General features: G+C 43.8%; 1 protein-coding gene across 3 annotated transcripts; it reads left to right on the top strand.

Annotated features, from left to right (window-relative positions):
• Positions 1–1,230: 1,230 nt before the first annotated feature.
• On the top strand, positions 1,231–9,796 carry cltrn (collectrin, amino acid transport regulator). 3 transcript variants are annotated; one of them, XM_039810305.1, is made up of 7 exons: positions 1,254–1,673; positions 2,006–2,064; positions 2,350–2,435; positions 2,649–2,765; positions 8,218–8,412; positions 8,494–8,643; positions 9,349–9,796. In XM_039810305.1, exons 1-6 carry the CDS (start codon positions 1,607–1,609, stop codon positions 8,621–8,623), a joined length of 654 nt encoding a protein of 217 aa, XP_039666239.1. In that variant the 5' UTR covers positions 1,254–1,606; the 3' UTR covers positions 8,624–8,643; positions 9,349–9,796. The 3 variants fall into 3 exon arrangements, with proteins under 3 accessions (XP_039666240.1, XP_039666239.1, XP_039666238.1); XM_039810304.1 differs by having other exon boundaries at positions 1,257–1,673; positions 8,494–9,789; XM_039810306.1 differs by lacking the exon at positions 2,649–2,765 and having other exon boundaries at positions 1,231–1,673; positions 8,494–9,789.
• Positions 9,797–13,723: the final 3,927 nt, after the last annotated feature.

The raw sequence follows: 13,723 nt of genomic DNA, 5'->3' as shown, positions 1-13,723 counted from the left end.
CAATCAGTTATCTAAAGCAGATGGGGCTGTAGAAGCAGCCAAAGACAGCACTCCTAGTCATGTGTTAGATGTTTTAAAGAAAGAAACATAATGAATGTTACTCATCATTAGTGTCTACTAAATAGGCGGAATTCATTCCTAATGTTCCTATAATGCCTCTGCTGCCATCATCTGTTCAGGAAAATAGGTGCAGTCTGTGCTTCTACAGACTTCTGCAGAGACTGACTGGGAGCAACTGAAAAGCAAAAGGACTGAGAACCAAGTTGTGAAAAAAACTAGAAGTTAAAATTGAATTAAAATTGTTACCTCTGTTTACTAAGTCCATTCTGTTTTTCTTCCTAATCAGACTTATTTGGATAAAAAAAAGAACAGCCCAACACAAAACAACATTGTGTTTTTATTTCATATTTCTTTACTGTAACCAGTCATATAAAAAAAGATGAAGCAGGACTGTGTTAACTGTGTTCACACTGTACTGAAAAGTTGTTTTCATGCTTATTTCAGCCTGGGTGTTGTCTTTTTTACGGGGAAAAAGCACTCTTGACATTTTATGGGATCAACATCTTTTATGGTAGGCCACATGCTCAGTTTAATGTGGTCAACTCTGGATTTAGAATGGTAGATATAGGCTGCTATCATGAGAGAGAGAGAGAGAGAGAGAGAGAGAGAGAGAGAGAGAGAGAGAGAGAGAGAGAGTGAGAGAGAGACTTGGCAACAGACTTTGCCTCGAGTGCCCTGTGTCAACTTAGTTTCTAATAAATGGCGTTGTCAGGCATCCTTCACTACGCAGTACGCAGTGGTTGAACAATTAACCAAATTGTAAGCATGATTGTCAGCACGGAAGGGATGATTAACCTTAAATTGACAAGAATGTTCACTGTGATTTTCTATTGTCTATTATAGGTTTACCAGCTCAGCTATGGGAGATTGGGATTATTCAGCACTTTATCGTCTATCTCACGTAATAAAGCTATAGGTAAGGCCTGAGCAACATGTTTTAGAAGAGACGGGGAAGTAACCACAACAACTTGTCCTGAAAATCAAGATTTGGCACATTAAAGGAAGCAAAATAACTTAGTCTGACATGTACTAGTACTTTTGGGTCATTGTGTGCTAATCATTTGTGCATACTGTCCACATCCTGTAACATGTGTCCCAAATCAGTCTTTTTCCCAAGAGGAATGCTGCTCTTATCTTTAACTAATGAGCAGAGAATATTGCTACTTTAATAATACACACAGTGAATCACACACTGTACTCTGCTGAGTAAACAGAAGCAGACTGAGCTGCAGACTGTTGTTCTCCGAGAGGTCGGCCTCTCTCACGTTAGCAAATCTATTTGGCTCCTTGGAGGCTTGAACAAACAGTAGCACCTTCACCACAGCACCCACTTTACACTTTCCATGGTATACAGTGGGGGTGGGCTGCCCCACCGCCTTTTTTTAAAGAGAGGACTGGTTAGTTGAGGTGTGTCTTGGCTTAACCATTAACCTCAGGGCTTATCCAATGACGTTCCTCTGCTGACCTCCTCAAATCACTAATGTATGGGAGTTTCCATCAAGCCTTTTGCACCATTTGATTATTTTGCTTCTTGTTCTCTGGGGAAATGTTGGAAAAGATCTTTGTCCTGCTTTGTTTGCCATCTGCTTTGGCACATCAGCTCTGTACACCAGGTAAGGGACCATACTTAGCGCCTTACTTTGTTTTCACATTTTATCCCACTAAGATACTGTCGGCAAACACGGGCATTGTTACTGCGACGCCAACAGTCGAGATGTATTTCTTTGTTGCCTCTCAGGTCTGGAATGTGGCTTCTCATCTGAAACCAAATCGGATTAGACACATAACTCAAACGTTTGCCTCCTAACAATGGCTTACATGGGACGTCAACTATTATTCTAATATACATGCTGGCTTTCTAGAATTCTATGAGGAAATTAAAAATGAAGCTTACTATACATGAAATGATCCCATCAGTGAATTTAAATATGTTTCCTCTTTAAAGGTGCTTCCGATGGCTACAAAGTCCGACTCAGCATCAAAACCGCTCTGGGAGATCAAGCTGTATGTATACATTTAAATATTCATCCGCTAAACCATCAAAGCATCAGATCATAAATACAATCTCTTTCATTATGTTATATGCTGTTCTCATACTGTAATTATATTATTCATCATCAACTGATCATTCATGCAAACAGCTACCCTTATAAATAAGTATTATGCTGAGAAGTCTAGAATACACTCAAAGTGTGTGTGACTACTTACAAGGACAAGGTCCATCTGGTGATCAATTAACCATAAAGGTCTTTTCTGAAAACAACACATGGTCTGTCAATGTTTTTGCAGTATGTTTGGAATGAGAACGAAATGTTCCTGTTCCGAGCAACTCTGGCTTTTGCCATGAGGACTCACTTCAACGGCCAGACATATAAGTAAGAAAACCTTTGTGTGTTCTCTTTTGCTGTTTGGTTTAAGAAACATACAATACAAAGTTCAAGAATACTTCTCTGTGTACATGGAACGGGCACAATAACTATAAAACTGTAATATGATCCCTTTTTACCGTAATTAAATCAGTGACTCATGGTTTATGATCATGTTATGACACTGATGTGGTCTTTTATTGTCTCGTGAAACCTCCCCAGTGTGTCAAACATCGTTGTGTGTGATGAGACGCCCAGAGTGTCCTTCTGGTTCGTGGTGACGTCACCGCTGGACACTTCACAGCTCGTTAGCAGAGAAGATGTGGAGGAGGCTGTCAGGTGATCATGATCCAGGGACGCGTTGTTATGGATCCCACGTAACTTCTAGGCAAGGCCCGATTGGTTGGGGTTAGGCATTGACCTCGAGTGGTTAAGGTTATGATTCGAGGTGCACCCAATCCAGATTTTTGGGGTTCGGCCGAATACCGAATCCACTGGTTAAGATTCTGCTGAATCTGAAACCGAATACCGAATCCATCGTCTGGTTAACACCAGTTTTTAGCTGGGACTGTCCTTCCTTTGCCGTACCTGAAGTTGCTGCATTTTGGCTGCTGTCTGTAGATTCCTTCATGCACAACTTGTATTCTTTCGGATGTCTCATACCAAATGTTGTAACAGCGGCCATGTTGTGTATAGTTTAGGGTCCTCGCCACCACCAGACAAATCGGCATTGCAAATTGAACATGTAGCTGGATTTGAATGGCCTTCTTTTGACTGAAAGTACTGCCAAACAACACTTCTTCTGCTCACCAGATCCATTTTTACTTCCTCACAGCCTACTGCACTGAACGCTCCACCTACGTAAACACCTTCCCGTAATCAATGGCGGCGTCAGCGACCAGCGTAGCGCGCGTGTAGGGTTCGGTTCGTAGTGCAAGCGTAGGGTTCTAAGGTTCGGCAGAAACCCAACCCCGTCAAAAAGCCCAATATTCAGCCGAATCCGAAGCCGTAACCAGGTTAGGTAACCCTGGTTAGGATAGCCAATTAGTCAGGGGAACACATCGGGCCTGGCCATTCGTAGCGTGTGAATGCTGTTGAAGGTGGACAAGTTACATGGGTTCCCTAATAATGCTGCTGCTCTTCTTTACATTACATGTCATTTAGCTGACGCTTTTATCCAAAGTGACTTACAATTGCTCTATATATCAGAGGTCGCACACCTCTGGAGCAACTAGGGGTTAAGTGTATTGCTCAGGGACACATTGGTTGATGTATCGCAGTGGGAATCGAACCCAGGTCTCCCACACCAAAGGCATGTGTCATATCCACTGCGCCATCACCACCCCCTCTTCTTTACTGTAAATCCTCATTTGGAAATATTATGTGAGGTCCGAGGTCACAAAAAAAAAAAGACATTTAGAGTCAATGTTAGTGCTTTATTTTTTCATGTTTGGGTTTGATGCTGTTATTTGTCACGGATAGACCAGGAGTCAGACTGAAGGTGAGTGAAGTTTGACTTTTATTGCAAAATCCAACAGGAGGAACACAGAGGCAGGAACAAACTGGCAGATCTTCAACAGGTAAGTACTTCGTAGGACAACAGGTAGTTTAGCGAGAGCGAGTCTTTGAGTCATGCTACAAACGAGACCAGACAAGGAGTGAGTGTGTGCTGCTTATAAAGGTGGTGGACTAATGAGGTGCAGGTGGTGAACTGATGATGTGGTGTAATGAAGTGCAGGTGTGTGCAATCAGTACTGAGGAGATTGTGAGCGGATGAGGGGAGTGAGTGATGGTGGAGGAGTGAGTGCTGGTGGGACCCTGACAGTACCCCCCTGTCCCAAGGAGGCTCCCGACGACTGAGAAGAGGGGCGAACACGGCGACGAGGTCTGCCCCGACCCCTGGGGGCGGGGCGATCAGGATGGTCAGCATGGAACAGGACGAGGAGAGCGGGGTCCAAGATGTCGCACCGCGGTACCCACGACCTCTCCTCAGGACCGTAGTCCTCCCAGTCGACCAAATACTCGAGGCGAGGACCTCGCCGCCGTGAGTCCATGATGGTGCGGACTCGATAGATCGCCTCCTCGTCGACGGGAACGGGAGGAGGAGGCACCTCGGTGTCAGGGTCTGTGGAAGGAGGAGAGACAGGGTCAGTGAAGGGCTTCAAAAGAGAGACATGAAATGATGGTGAGATTCTGTAATGAGGTGGAAGGTTTAGCCTGTTAGGTGACGTCGTTCAGCTGCCTCTGTAAAGTGAAGGGTCCGATGTATCTTGGACTCAGCTTACAGCAAGGTAGGCGGAGGCGGAGGTCCCGGGTAGAAAGCCACACCTTTTGGCCAGGTTGATATTGAGGGGTTTCGGACCGACATCGGTCTGCTTGTGTCTTATGCTGGCGTACTGCTTGTTGGAGATGTACGTGGGCCAAATCCCACACCTTTTCACTGTTCTGGAACCAGTAGTTAACGGCAGGCACCTCTGAGGGCTCACCCGACCAGGGAAAGAGAGGTGGTTGGTATCCCAGGATGCACTGGAACGGGGTGAGTCCTGTAATGGTCTGACGAAGGGAGTTTTGGGCGTATTCTGCCCAGGGGAGGAAACGACTCCAGCTGTCCTGGTTCTGGTGCCAGTATGTCCGTAGATACCGTCCGATTTCCTGGATCTTCCGTTCAGCTTGTCCATTAGTCTGGGGATGATATCCTGAAGACAGGCTGACTGTAACCCCGAGGAGCTTGAAGAAAGCTTTCCAAACTCTGGAGATGAATTGCGGTCCTCTGTCCGATACGATGTCCTCAGGAATGCCGAAGTTCCGAAACACATGGCCGAAGAGAGCCTCTGCGGTCACGAGAGCAGTAGGGAGTCCGGGTAGGGGAATCAACTTACACCCCTTGGAGAATCTGTCCACTACAACAAGGATACAGGTGTGGCCGTTGGATCGGGGGAGGTCGGTCATGAAATCGATTCCCATTTGGGACCATGGGCGCCGAGGAACAGGAAGCGGCATGAGCTTGCCTGCTGGTAGCCGTCTGGGAGTGTTGGTTATGGTGCAAACTGAGCAGCCTGAGACATACCGAGATACATCCTGGGAGATAGACGGCCACCAGTATCGTTGGCTGAGGAGCGAGAGGGTACGCCTGCTACCTGGATGTCCTGAACCCAGAGCAGTGTGAGCAGAGTCTAGCAGGGTGGTCCGAAACTGACGAGGGACGAAGGTTACTCCTTCGGGGCCACCCGGCAGAGCGGGATGGAGAAGGTTAGCCTGAGTGATCTGCTCATCAATGTCCCAGATGATCGGGCTGACGAACATGGTTGGAGGGAGGATGGGTTCAGGTTGGAGCTCCTCTGATGCTGACTGGTGAAGAACGAGAGAGCATCGCCGCTTTGCGCCGTTTCTTATACGCCGGTCGGTAGGTAATGTGGAAGTCGAAGCGAGTGAAGAAAAGGGCCCAACGAGCTTGGCGGGGATTTAACCGTTTTGCCTCTCTGATGTATTCCAGGTTGCGATGATCAGTTATGACTTCAAACTGGTGATCGGCTCCCTCCAACCAATGCCTCCATTCTTCCAGGGCCAGTTTTATGGCCAGGAGCTCCCGATTTCCGATATCGTAGTTCTGCTCTGCCGGGGAAAGCTTCTTGGAAAAGAAGGCACATGGATGGAGTCTGGGAGGTGTCCCCTGGCGCTGAGAAAGCACCGTACCAACACCGGTGGAGGATGCGTCGACCTCGACAACAAAAGGTAGTTCTGGGTTGGGATGAGCCAGGATGGGGGCAGTAGCAAAGGCGTCCTTAAGGCATGTAAAGGCGGAGAGGGCATCTGGAGACAGGGACAGGGTTTTGGGCTGCCCCTTGAGGGCCGAGGTTAGAGGAGCGCTGATGAGACTGTAGTTGTTGATGAATCTCCTATAGAAGTTGGCGAAGCCGAGAAACCGCTGGAGGTCCTTTACAGTAGAGGGATGAGGCCAGTTTCGAATGGTGTCCACCTTCCTCTGATCCATCTGGACACCTTGTTGGTCGATGATGTAGCCCAGGAACTGCACCGAGGGGGTGTGGAACTCACATTTCTCCAGTTTCAGGTACAGTTCGTATTCTCTGAGTTTCTCCAGAACCAGACGGACGTGTTGTCGATGTTCAGAGAGGGAGGAGGAATACACGAGAATGTCGTCTATGTAGACCACAACGAAGTTGTTGAGGAACTCCCAGAGAACTTCATTCATGAACCCCTGGAAGACAGCTGGAGCGTTGGCCAGTCCGAAGGGCATGACCTGGTATTCATAGTGTCCAGAGGGTGTGACAAATGCCGTCTTCCATTCGTCTCCTTTACGAATGCGGACCAGATTGTATGCACTGCGTAGGTCCAGTTTGGTGAAGATGCGGGCTCCACGCAGCTGCGCCAGTGCGGCAGGGACTAGAGGAAGGGCTTTTGAATCAGGCTTTCCAGTCCCATCGTGTCATCGTATATCACCACTAGCTGGCGGACATCAGGGTTGAGTCCATGTCTGAAGGCGGTGATAAGAGCGATCTCATTCCATCCACTAGCTGCCGCCAGAGTGCGAAACCGAAGAGCATAGGTACTCACTGAAGATTGTCCTTGGCGAAGCCGATAGAGTTGGTCATGAACAGTGAGATCTGCCGCCACCTGCCCGAAAACTTCTTTGAAATGTTGAATAAAGTTCGACAAGGATGTCACCACATGGGAATCCGAATTCCACAGCGACTGGGCCCACTGGAGAGCTCTGCCCGACAACAGAGAGATCACGAAAGCCACTCGGGCCGTATCGTTGTTGAATAGATGAGCTTGCATCTGGAAATACAGCGACACTTGGAGCAGGAAGCTGCTGCAATCCTCCGCTTCTCCAGAGAACGTCGCTGGTCTGGCAATGGGACTCGCTGCGGCAGCAGCAGCAGCCGAAGCCGAAGCAGCGGTTGTTTGCGGAAGTAGATGCCGCTGTGCTGAGAGGAGAATCTGTTCGGGAACGGTGGGTGGATTAACAGGCGGAGAAGGAAGGAGTGACTGACGCACTGCCTGCACCAGCTCGGCGAATGGATCTCGACCTGGATTCTCCACGGGTTCCGTTGGGTTTTGCATGCTGGTCTGGTCTTCTGTCACGGATAGACCAGGAGTCAGACTGAAGGTGAGTGAAGTTTGACTTTTATTGCAAAATCCAACAGGAGGAACACAGAGGCAGGAACAAACTGGCAGATCTTCAACAGGTAAGTACTTCGTAGGACAACAGGTAGTTTAGCGAGAGCGAGTCTTTGAGTCATGCTACAAACGAGACCAGACAAGGAGTGAGTGTGTGTGTGCTGCTTATAAAGGTGGTGGACTAATGAGGTGCAGGTGGTGAACTGATGATGTGGTGTAATGAAGTGCAGGTGTGTGCAATCAGTACTGAGGAGATTGTGAGCGGATGAGGGGAGTGAGTGACGGGGGAGGAGTGAGTGCTGGTGGGACCCTGACATTATTTTGTTTTGTGTAAACGTGAAATTGTCTTAATATGTGGGGATCATAGCTCTTACTGTATTACTAGATACTGTAAGTGAAGCTATTTATTGATTACAGTATTTTTTAATCATTGACCCCAGAAATAGTATAGGCCTCTTACCTTTGGAAGTTTTCCAGTTTGAAATGGGAGTGGACCCAAGGACTGAGGACACTGTAGAGTCATTGCATCACCGTTGGTTCTAACAAAATTTAAGCATCCAGGACATTGTTGCATCAAGACATGCACAGACACATTGGCCTGAAAATAGCCAATATTGAAATTTTAAATCCTAACTTTTTATTTTTCCAATAGAAAGTCCAGGAACCGCATCAACAGTGCCTTTCTGCTAACTGATAAAACTCTGGAGTTCATCGGCATCGCTCCCACCCTGGCAGCACCAGTCTACCCTGACCCCCCTCCATGGCTCATTGTGTTTGGGGTGATCATGGGTGCTGTGGGTGCTGGCATCATCATTCTGCTTGTGACCTCTGTGCTCCAAAAGAAACGGTAAGCAGATGTCTGTAGATGAATTATATTTATCATTTTGTAAATGTGATCAGTCTTGTTTCCGTATTCTTCTTCTTCTAGCAAAAAGAACGAGAAAAGTGAAGATGAGGAAGATGAAGAAGATACACGGGTGAAAACGGTGGAAAATGGCACTGCGAGTGACGGTGTTTACAACATGTCATTCTCAGACGAGCGGTTCACAAAGATGTAAAACTAACGAAACACTTCCATGTAAGCAAAAAATGACTATTGATATTCAATGAGCAAAATCATTTTAAAGTTGTAATTTCTTAAACATATGTCATTTAACCCTCCTGTTGCCCCGTTTTCAAAAGGTTTCTATGTCAGAAATATGGGTTTCTTTTTAACCAAATTGCAAATAACGTGGATGTTCCATACAACCCTCTTCACGAGTAAAATAAATGATCAGGTCACTTCTTTCATTGAATTTGTTTGTTATGATAGAATTTGAAGAGAAATTGATAAAAGAACGTTGAAAAACTCAAAAAAAAAACGCGAAAAAAATGGACAAAAACGTCAGGAAATGTTGAAATTCTGACCCAGAAAAATGAAAAGTTGCATAGTCGACGGGAAGACAACACAAGGGTTAAATCATTTAATATTTTTATTTTCTTTCTTTAAGTGAGGAAATTTGCTAGACATTTCATTAACTGCTGCCTTAAAAAGAAACAAGCACTTGTAATTTTTAATGCTTTTGATTTTCCAAATAAATGTGTACCTGTTCTGCCTGGGGGATGATCAATTGAAGATCTGTGTGAGAGGGTGTGTGTGTGTGTGTGTGTGTGTGTGTGTGTGTGCGGGGATGTTTTGCAAAAGCCTACGTCTGTGATCTGCTCTTTGGAATTAAATCTGGTGACTGTACTAATTTACCCAAATGTATATTCAAACAAATGTTGTTTTTTTTTATTTATTTAGGGAACAGAATGGGATGTAAACCAGCAAGAAACTGGTATGTAGACAAGGGCACATTTCCATTTTTTGATAAAAAAAAAAGATATTTGTAACCCTTTTCATGATATAGAATAAGAAATCTAGATGTATATTTTTTTTTTTAACAATTGCTGGGCAGACTGGTTCTGTACTATATTTTCCAAAATTTGATTGATTCTGGTGCCCAGCTGTGATTTCTGCAGCTACATGCCTACTATTATTTTGTTTGCTGCCATCGTCTTTCTTCTCCCAGACTACAGAGTGACAGTGGGAAACCCCCCCGCAGTCAGCAGCGTTGTAGCGTATTGTAGCAGCGTCCCTACATTAAATGCTATGTTGCAATAATGCAAATATTGTTTAAATGAACAGTGGTCAAATAAAGCAAAGTTTAGAGGAAAGTCTGACAAATAAACATAGTTTTGTGTAGCAGGAATATGTGTTTTTGCTTTCCAATCCTGGTAATCCTCCCGTGATCCCTTCGATGTATTCTTCAACCTTTATGGGGACCTGACATTGTTGGGAACCACAAATTCAGTAAGAACCAGGTGGCTACCAGAGGAGCTAATTAGGGATTGTACAAAAATGATTGCGATGGGAAGAGGGGTCTTTTTTGTTCAAAAACACCAACACCCTAATAGCCTGGCTCCGCCCTCCTATGTACTTCCGCTCAATTTTCATTTTCATTTCAGTACGTCGTCTGGGTTTGCGGTATATTCTTGGGTTTTCTCCAGCCAAATATTTGGCGGTCCAATCAGGGAACAGAGGGAGTGGCTGAGAACGGTGACGTTGAGGTCGTGACGTGCGCTGGTTTGAGTTGTAGTTCCGTAACGGCGGCGGGAAAAGATGCAAGCGAAGCCATTCGGTCCGTTGTGGCAACGCTGCCGAACATCCAGAAGTTAAAGCCCGAGCAAGAACGGTCTTTGCTGAGTTGTGTTGGTGGCCACGATGTGGTCCTCCGCCCCACGGGGTTCGGGAACAGTTTGATTTTCCAGCTCGATCCGTTTGTGGTGAAAGAGTTGGCTAAGGCTAAGGCTAACGCTAACGATGCTAAGTCGACAGTTGTTGTCGTCTCTCCTCTTGTTGGCCTGGTCCTACCAGAGAGTACGTAGGAGGGCGGAGCCAGGCTACCAGAGTGGCTCTGGGCAGATCCAATAGTTTTAAACTTCAACAGAGTACCCGCCTTCAAGGAAGTTAACACTTGTCAATGGAGAGTGGCCAAACTCTCTGGACAAATGAAATGGACCAGAGTCTGGTAGGACCAGGCTAATGGACCAGAGTGGTAGGACCAGACTAATGGACCAGGCTAATGTACCAGGCTAATGGATCAGTCTGGTAGGACCAGGCTAATGGACCAGAGTCTGGTAGGACCAGAGTCTGGTAGGACCAGGCTAATGGACCAGGCCAATGGACCAGAGTCTGGTAGGACCAGGCTAACACCCTAATGCATGGCTCTTCAAAGTTTTTTAGGCCAAGGACCCCCTACTACATATTGTATAAAATTGAGTCGCAAATTTAAACTGGGCCTACATTAACATGTAGGGAGGCCTAAGGCTAACACATACCTTTTTATGTTAATAAAAAAAAAATATATTATCGACATATTCATATATTTATACATCATGTTTTAATGTTAACCATACATGAAGCACAGTGAATCCTTAAGCTTAACTTTCAGACCAGTAAGCCTGTTAGCACTGTTGTGTAAATAAAAAATAGAAAAGAAATCACAAATAGGCCAATTTATCTTTTCTATTAATGTTACTTATGTTTATATATATTTAAAGACATATTTTAACTTTTGAAAGAAAGATTTTTGAAATGATTAAACAATATCTTGGTGCCCCCCCACCCAAATTGAAAAAAATAGTACAATTAGAATTACAAAAATTAGGGAAACAACTAAAGGAGGAACCCTGTTGACCGACTATCCTGCCACTCTTTAGGTTTGAACCCAAAGCTGTCACCGTAGCTTTATTTTGATTCTGGGAGAATTCGCAGAGCCACTTTCTCTTTTTTAATCTTCCCCTTAACATTTAAAGGAATGTATGTGTGTGTGCTCAAATATGACTTCTGGAAAAAAAACTAAAGGATAAAATATGAATTACTAAACAGACATTAATGGAGAAGTTCCCCATACTTTAAGCCACCAAATCTGTCGAGTCACCTTGTAGTGGTGCGTCAAGTTCAACGTATATTCCCATCCAATTAGATTGAATTCGGTACTGATGACGCAAAAAATAATAACGGTAACTCCACTGAAATTATTTGAAACTAAAGTAACGAGCCAATATTGTAAAATGTAAGGAGTTAAAGTTAAAAGTCACCACAAAAATAAATTAGTAGTAAAGTAAAGTAAAAATATCAGAAAAATCTACTTGAGTAAAGTAACAAAGTATTTGTACTTTGTTACTTCCCATCTCTGGTTATATATATAAAACATATTATTAGCCAATATAAATCCCCACTGCTTACTGGCCTGTAGGTAAGGTCGTCACTAAAGTAATCCCCAGAAACAGTCCATCCTGAGGATTCACTGTGCCACATGTATGCTTAACATTAAAACATGATTTATAAAATCATGCCAACAATTAGTGGGCTATTTTAATAGCTTAGTATTCTTTGGAAAAAAGGTATGTATAAAGGCTTTAAGCTGCCCTACACCTTATTGTAGGCACAGTTTAATACGCAACTTCATTTTATACAATATATGTAGTAGGAGGTCCCTGCTCAATCTCTCTTTAAAATAAGTGGTCCTTGGCTTAACCCTCATGTTGTTTTAGGGACAAATTTGACCCGTTTTCAAAGTTTCTATATCAGAAATATGGGTTTCTTTAATTGAATTTTGGGTATTTTATTTCAATGTATAGAATCTCTTTTCTTTCTAGACCACAGATGTGATTATGTGCTGCCATTGAGAATAATAAAATGGTTTCAAAACAGTATCCTCACTCAGCTTTGACATCTGTTGAAGTATGTGATAATCCATCGACAAATGTTCCTCTGATTTGAACTATTAGATTAAATAATTCATAATTTCTGCTTTTTTAACTCCAAAATGACATAAAATGTCTTGTACATTACATGCATTACATGACCATTGATCATGAATTTCAAAAATAAGTGTAAAACTAGTGGTAATAAGTTGGTATGAAGTTGGCTAAGAAGGTATAACACAGACTTGGGTGATAATACTTTTTGTTTTATAAAAAGTTAAAACCGACCGGGTTCATTTAGACCCAGGAGGGAAACAAGTGCATGGTCGGCTGGAAGACAGTCCAAGGGTTAAAAAACAGCGAGGACCCCTGGCTTAGGCGATAGCAAAGTTGCAATGCACATGTCTGACTTTAGGCGGCACCATCGTACCGTCAGTTGCGTTCGCCTGGACAGACGCTGATGTTCTCGACTTCACACTCTTCTTAGCACTCTTTAAAGTGTGTGTGAATGGCAATGTGCCTTTTACACATTTGAATTTCAAACATATTTTAATTTCCCATTATTTTATTTTTGTCTAACTATTGTTTTTTTGAAGTGGCAATACAGAAAGTCTTTCACACTAACTTGTGTCTATATTTAGTTGGTTGTTAAATGAAATCTGTGCCTGATCTCTAGGGTGAGGACATGTCTGGATCTTGATCATTTTTGCACAATGACATTTCTGCGGTAGTTAGCATTTTGCCAGAAGATACCCACTGTGTGCTGACAATATGCAGTGTGGTGATGACTAGTTCTTCTTTGGCACTTCATGTACTATCCCACTCATTTCCCTCTGCATTTCCTTCTCTTGCCTGAGGAGTCTTTTTTTTTTTTTTACATCTCATCTTTCTTGTCAGGAGGCCAAAGATTTTCTGTCAAATTTAGTTTGAAAGCATTGCAATCTTATTAGAACAGCAGCTGATTAAGCCCTAAATTCCCACTGTAGTGGAAGATAGGAAGCGAGGAATAATTGCAGAAAGTCAAATACATTTGATCACATTATTGAAAATAATGTCATTATTTTTAATAACTCATCCTGATAGCTTCTGAATAAGAAATGAGCTTTGAAAAGGCTATAGAAATGAATCATTGTCACTGAATAACATTACACATTCTGGAAGTAAATGATTGTTTTGCTGTTGCCTCTGTGCTCTGGGCTCATCACGAGAACAATGCCCGTGTGTTCTGCACCGCATAATGACTTTTGCCTAATTTTGTCTATTTAAAAGGTGGGAGATAAACAAGCCTTTGGAGATAATTCTAGACGAGCAAACGCAAACACAATGGCGAATTATAATTAATCTTGCGTGGGTGAAATTACGAGGAACATTGTACATTGTACGCTTATGTCTGCAACTGTTTAATAACTGGAAAATCTGATGCTTAA

The sequence above is a fragment of the Perca fluviatilis genome, chromosome 9 (genome assembly GCF_010015445.1).
Source record: "Perca fluviatilis chromosome 9, GENO_Pfluv_1.0, whole genome shotgun sequence".
Taxonomy (NCBI): Eukaryota; Metazoa; Chordata; class Actinopteri; order Perciformes; family Percidae; genus Perca; species Perca fluviatilis.
Note: the sequence above shows the minus strand (reverse complement) of the source record. Positions and strands in the feature narration are given on the sequence as shown.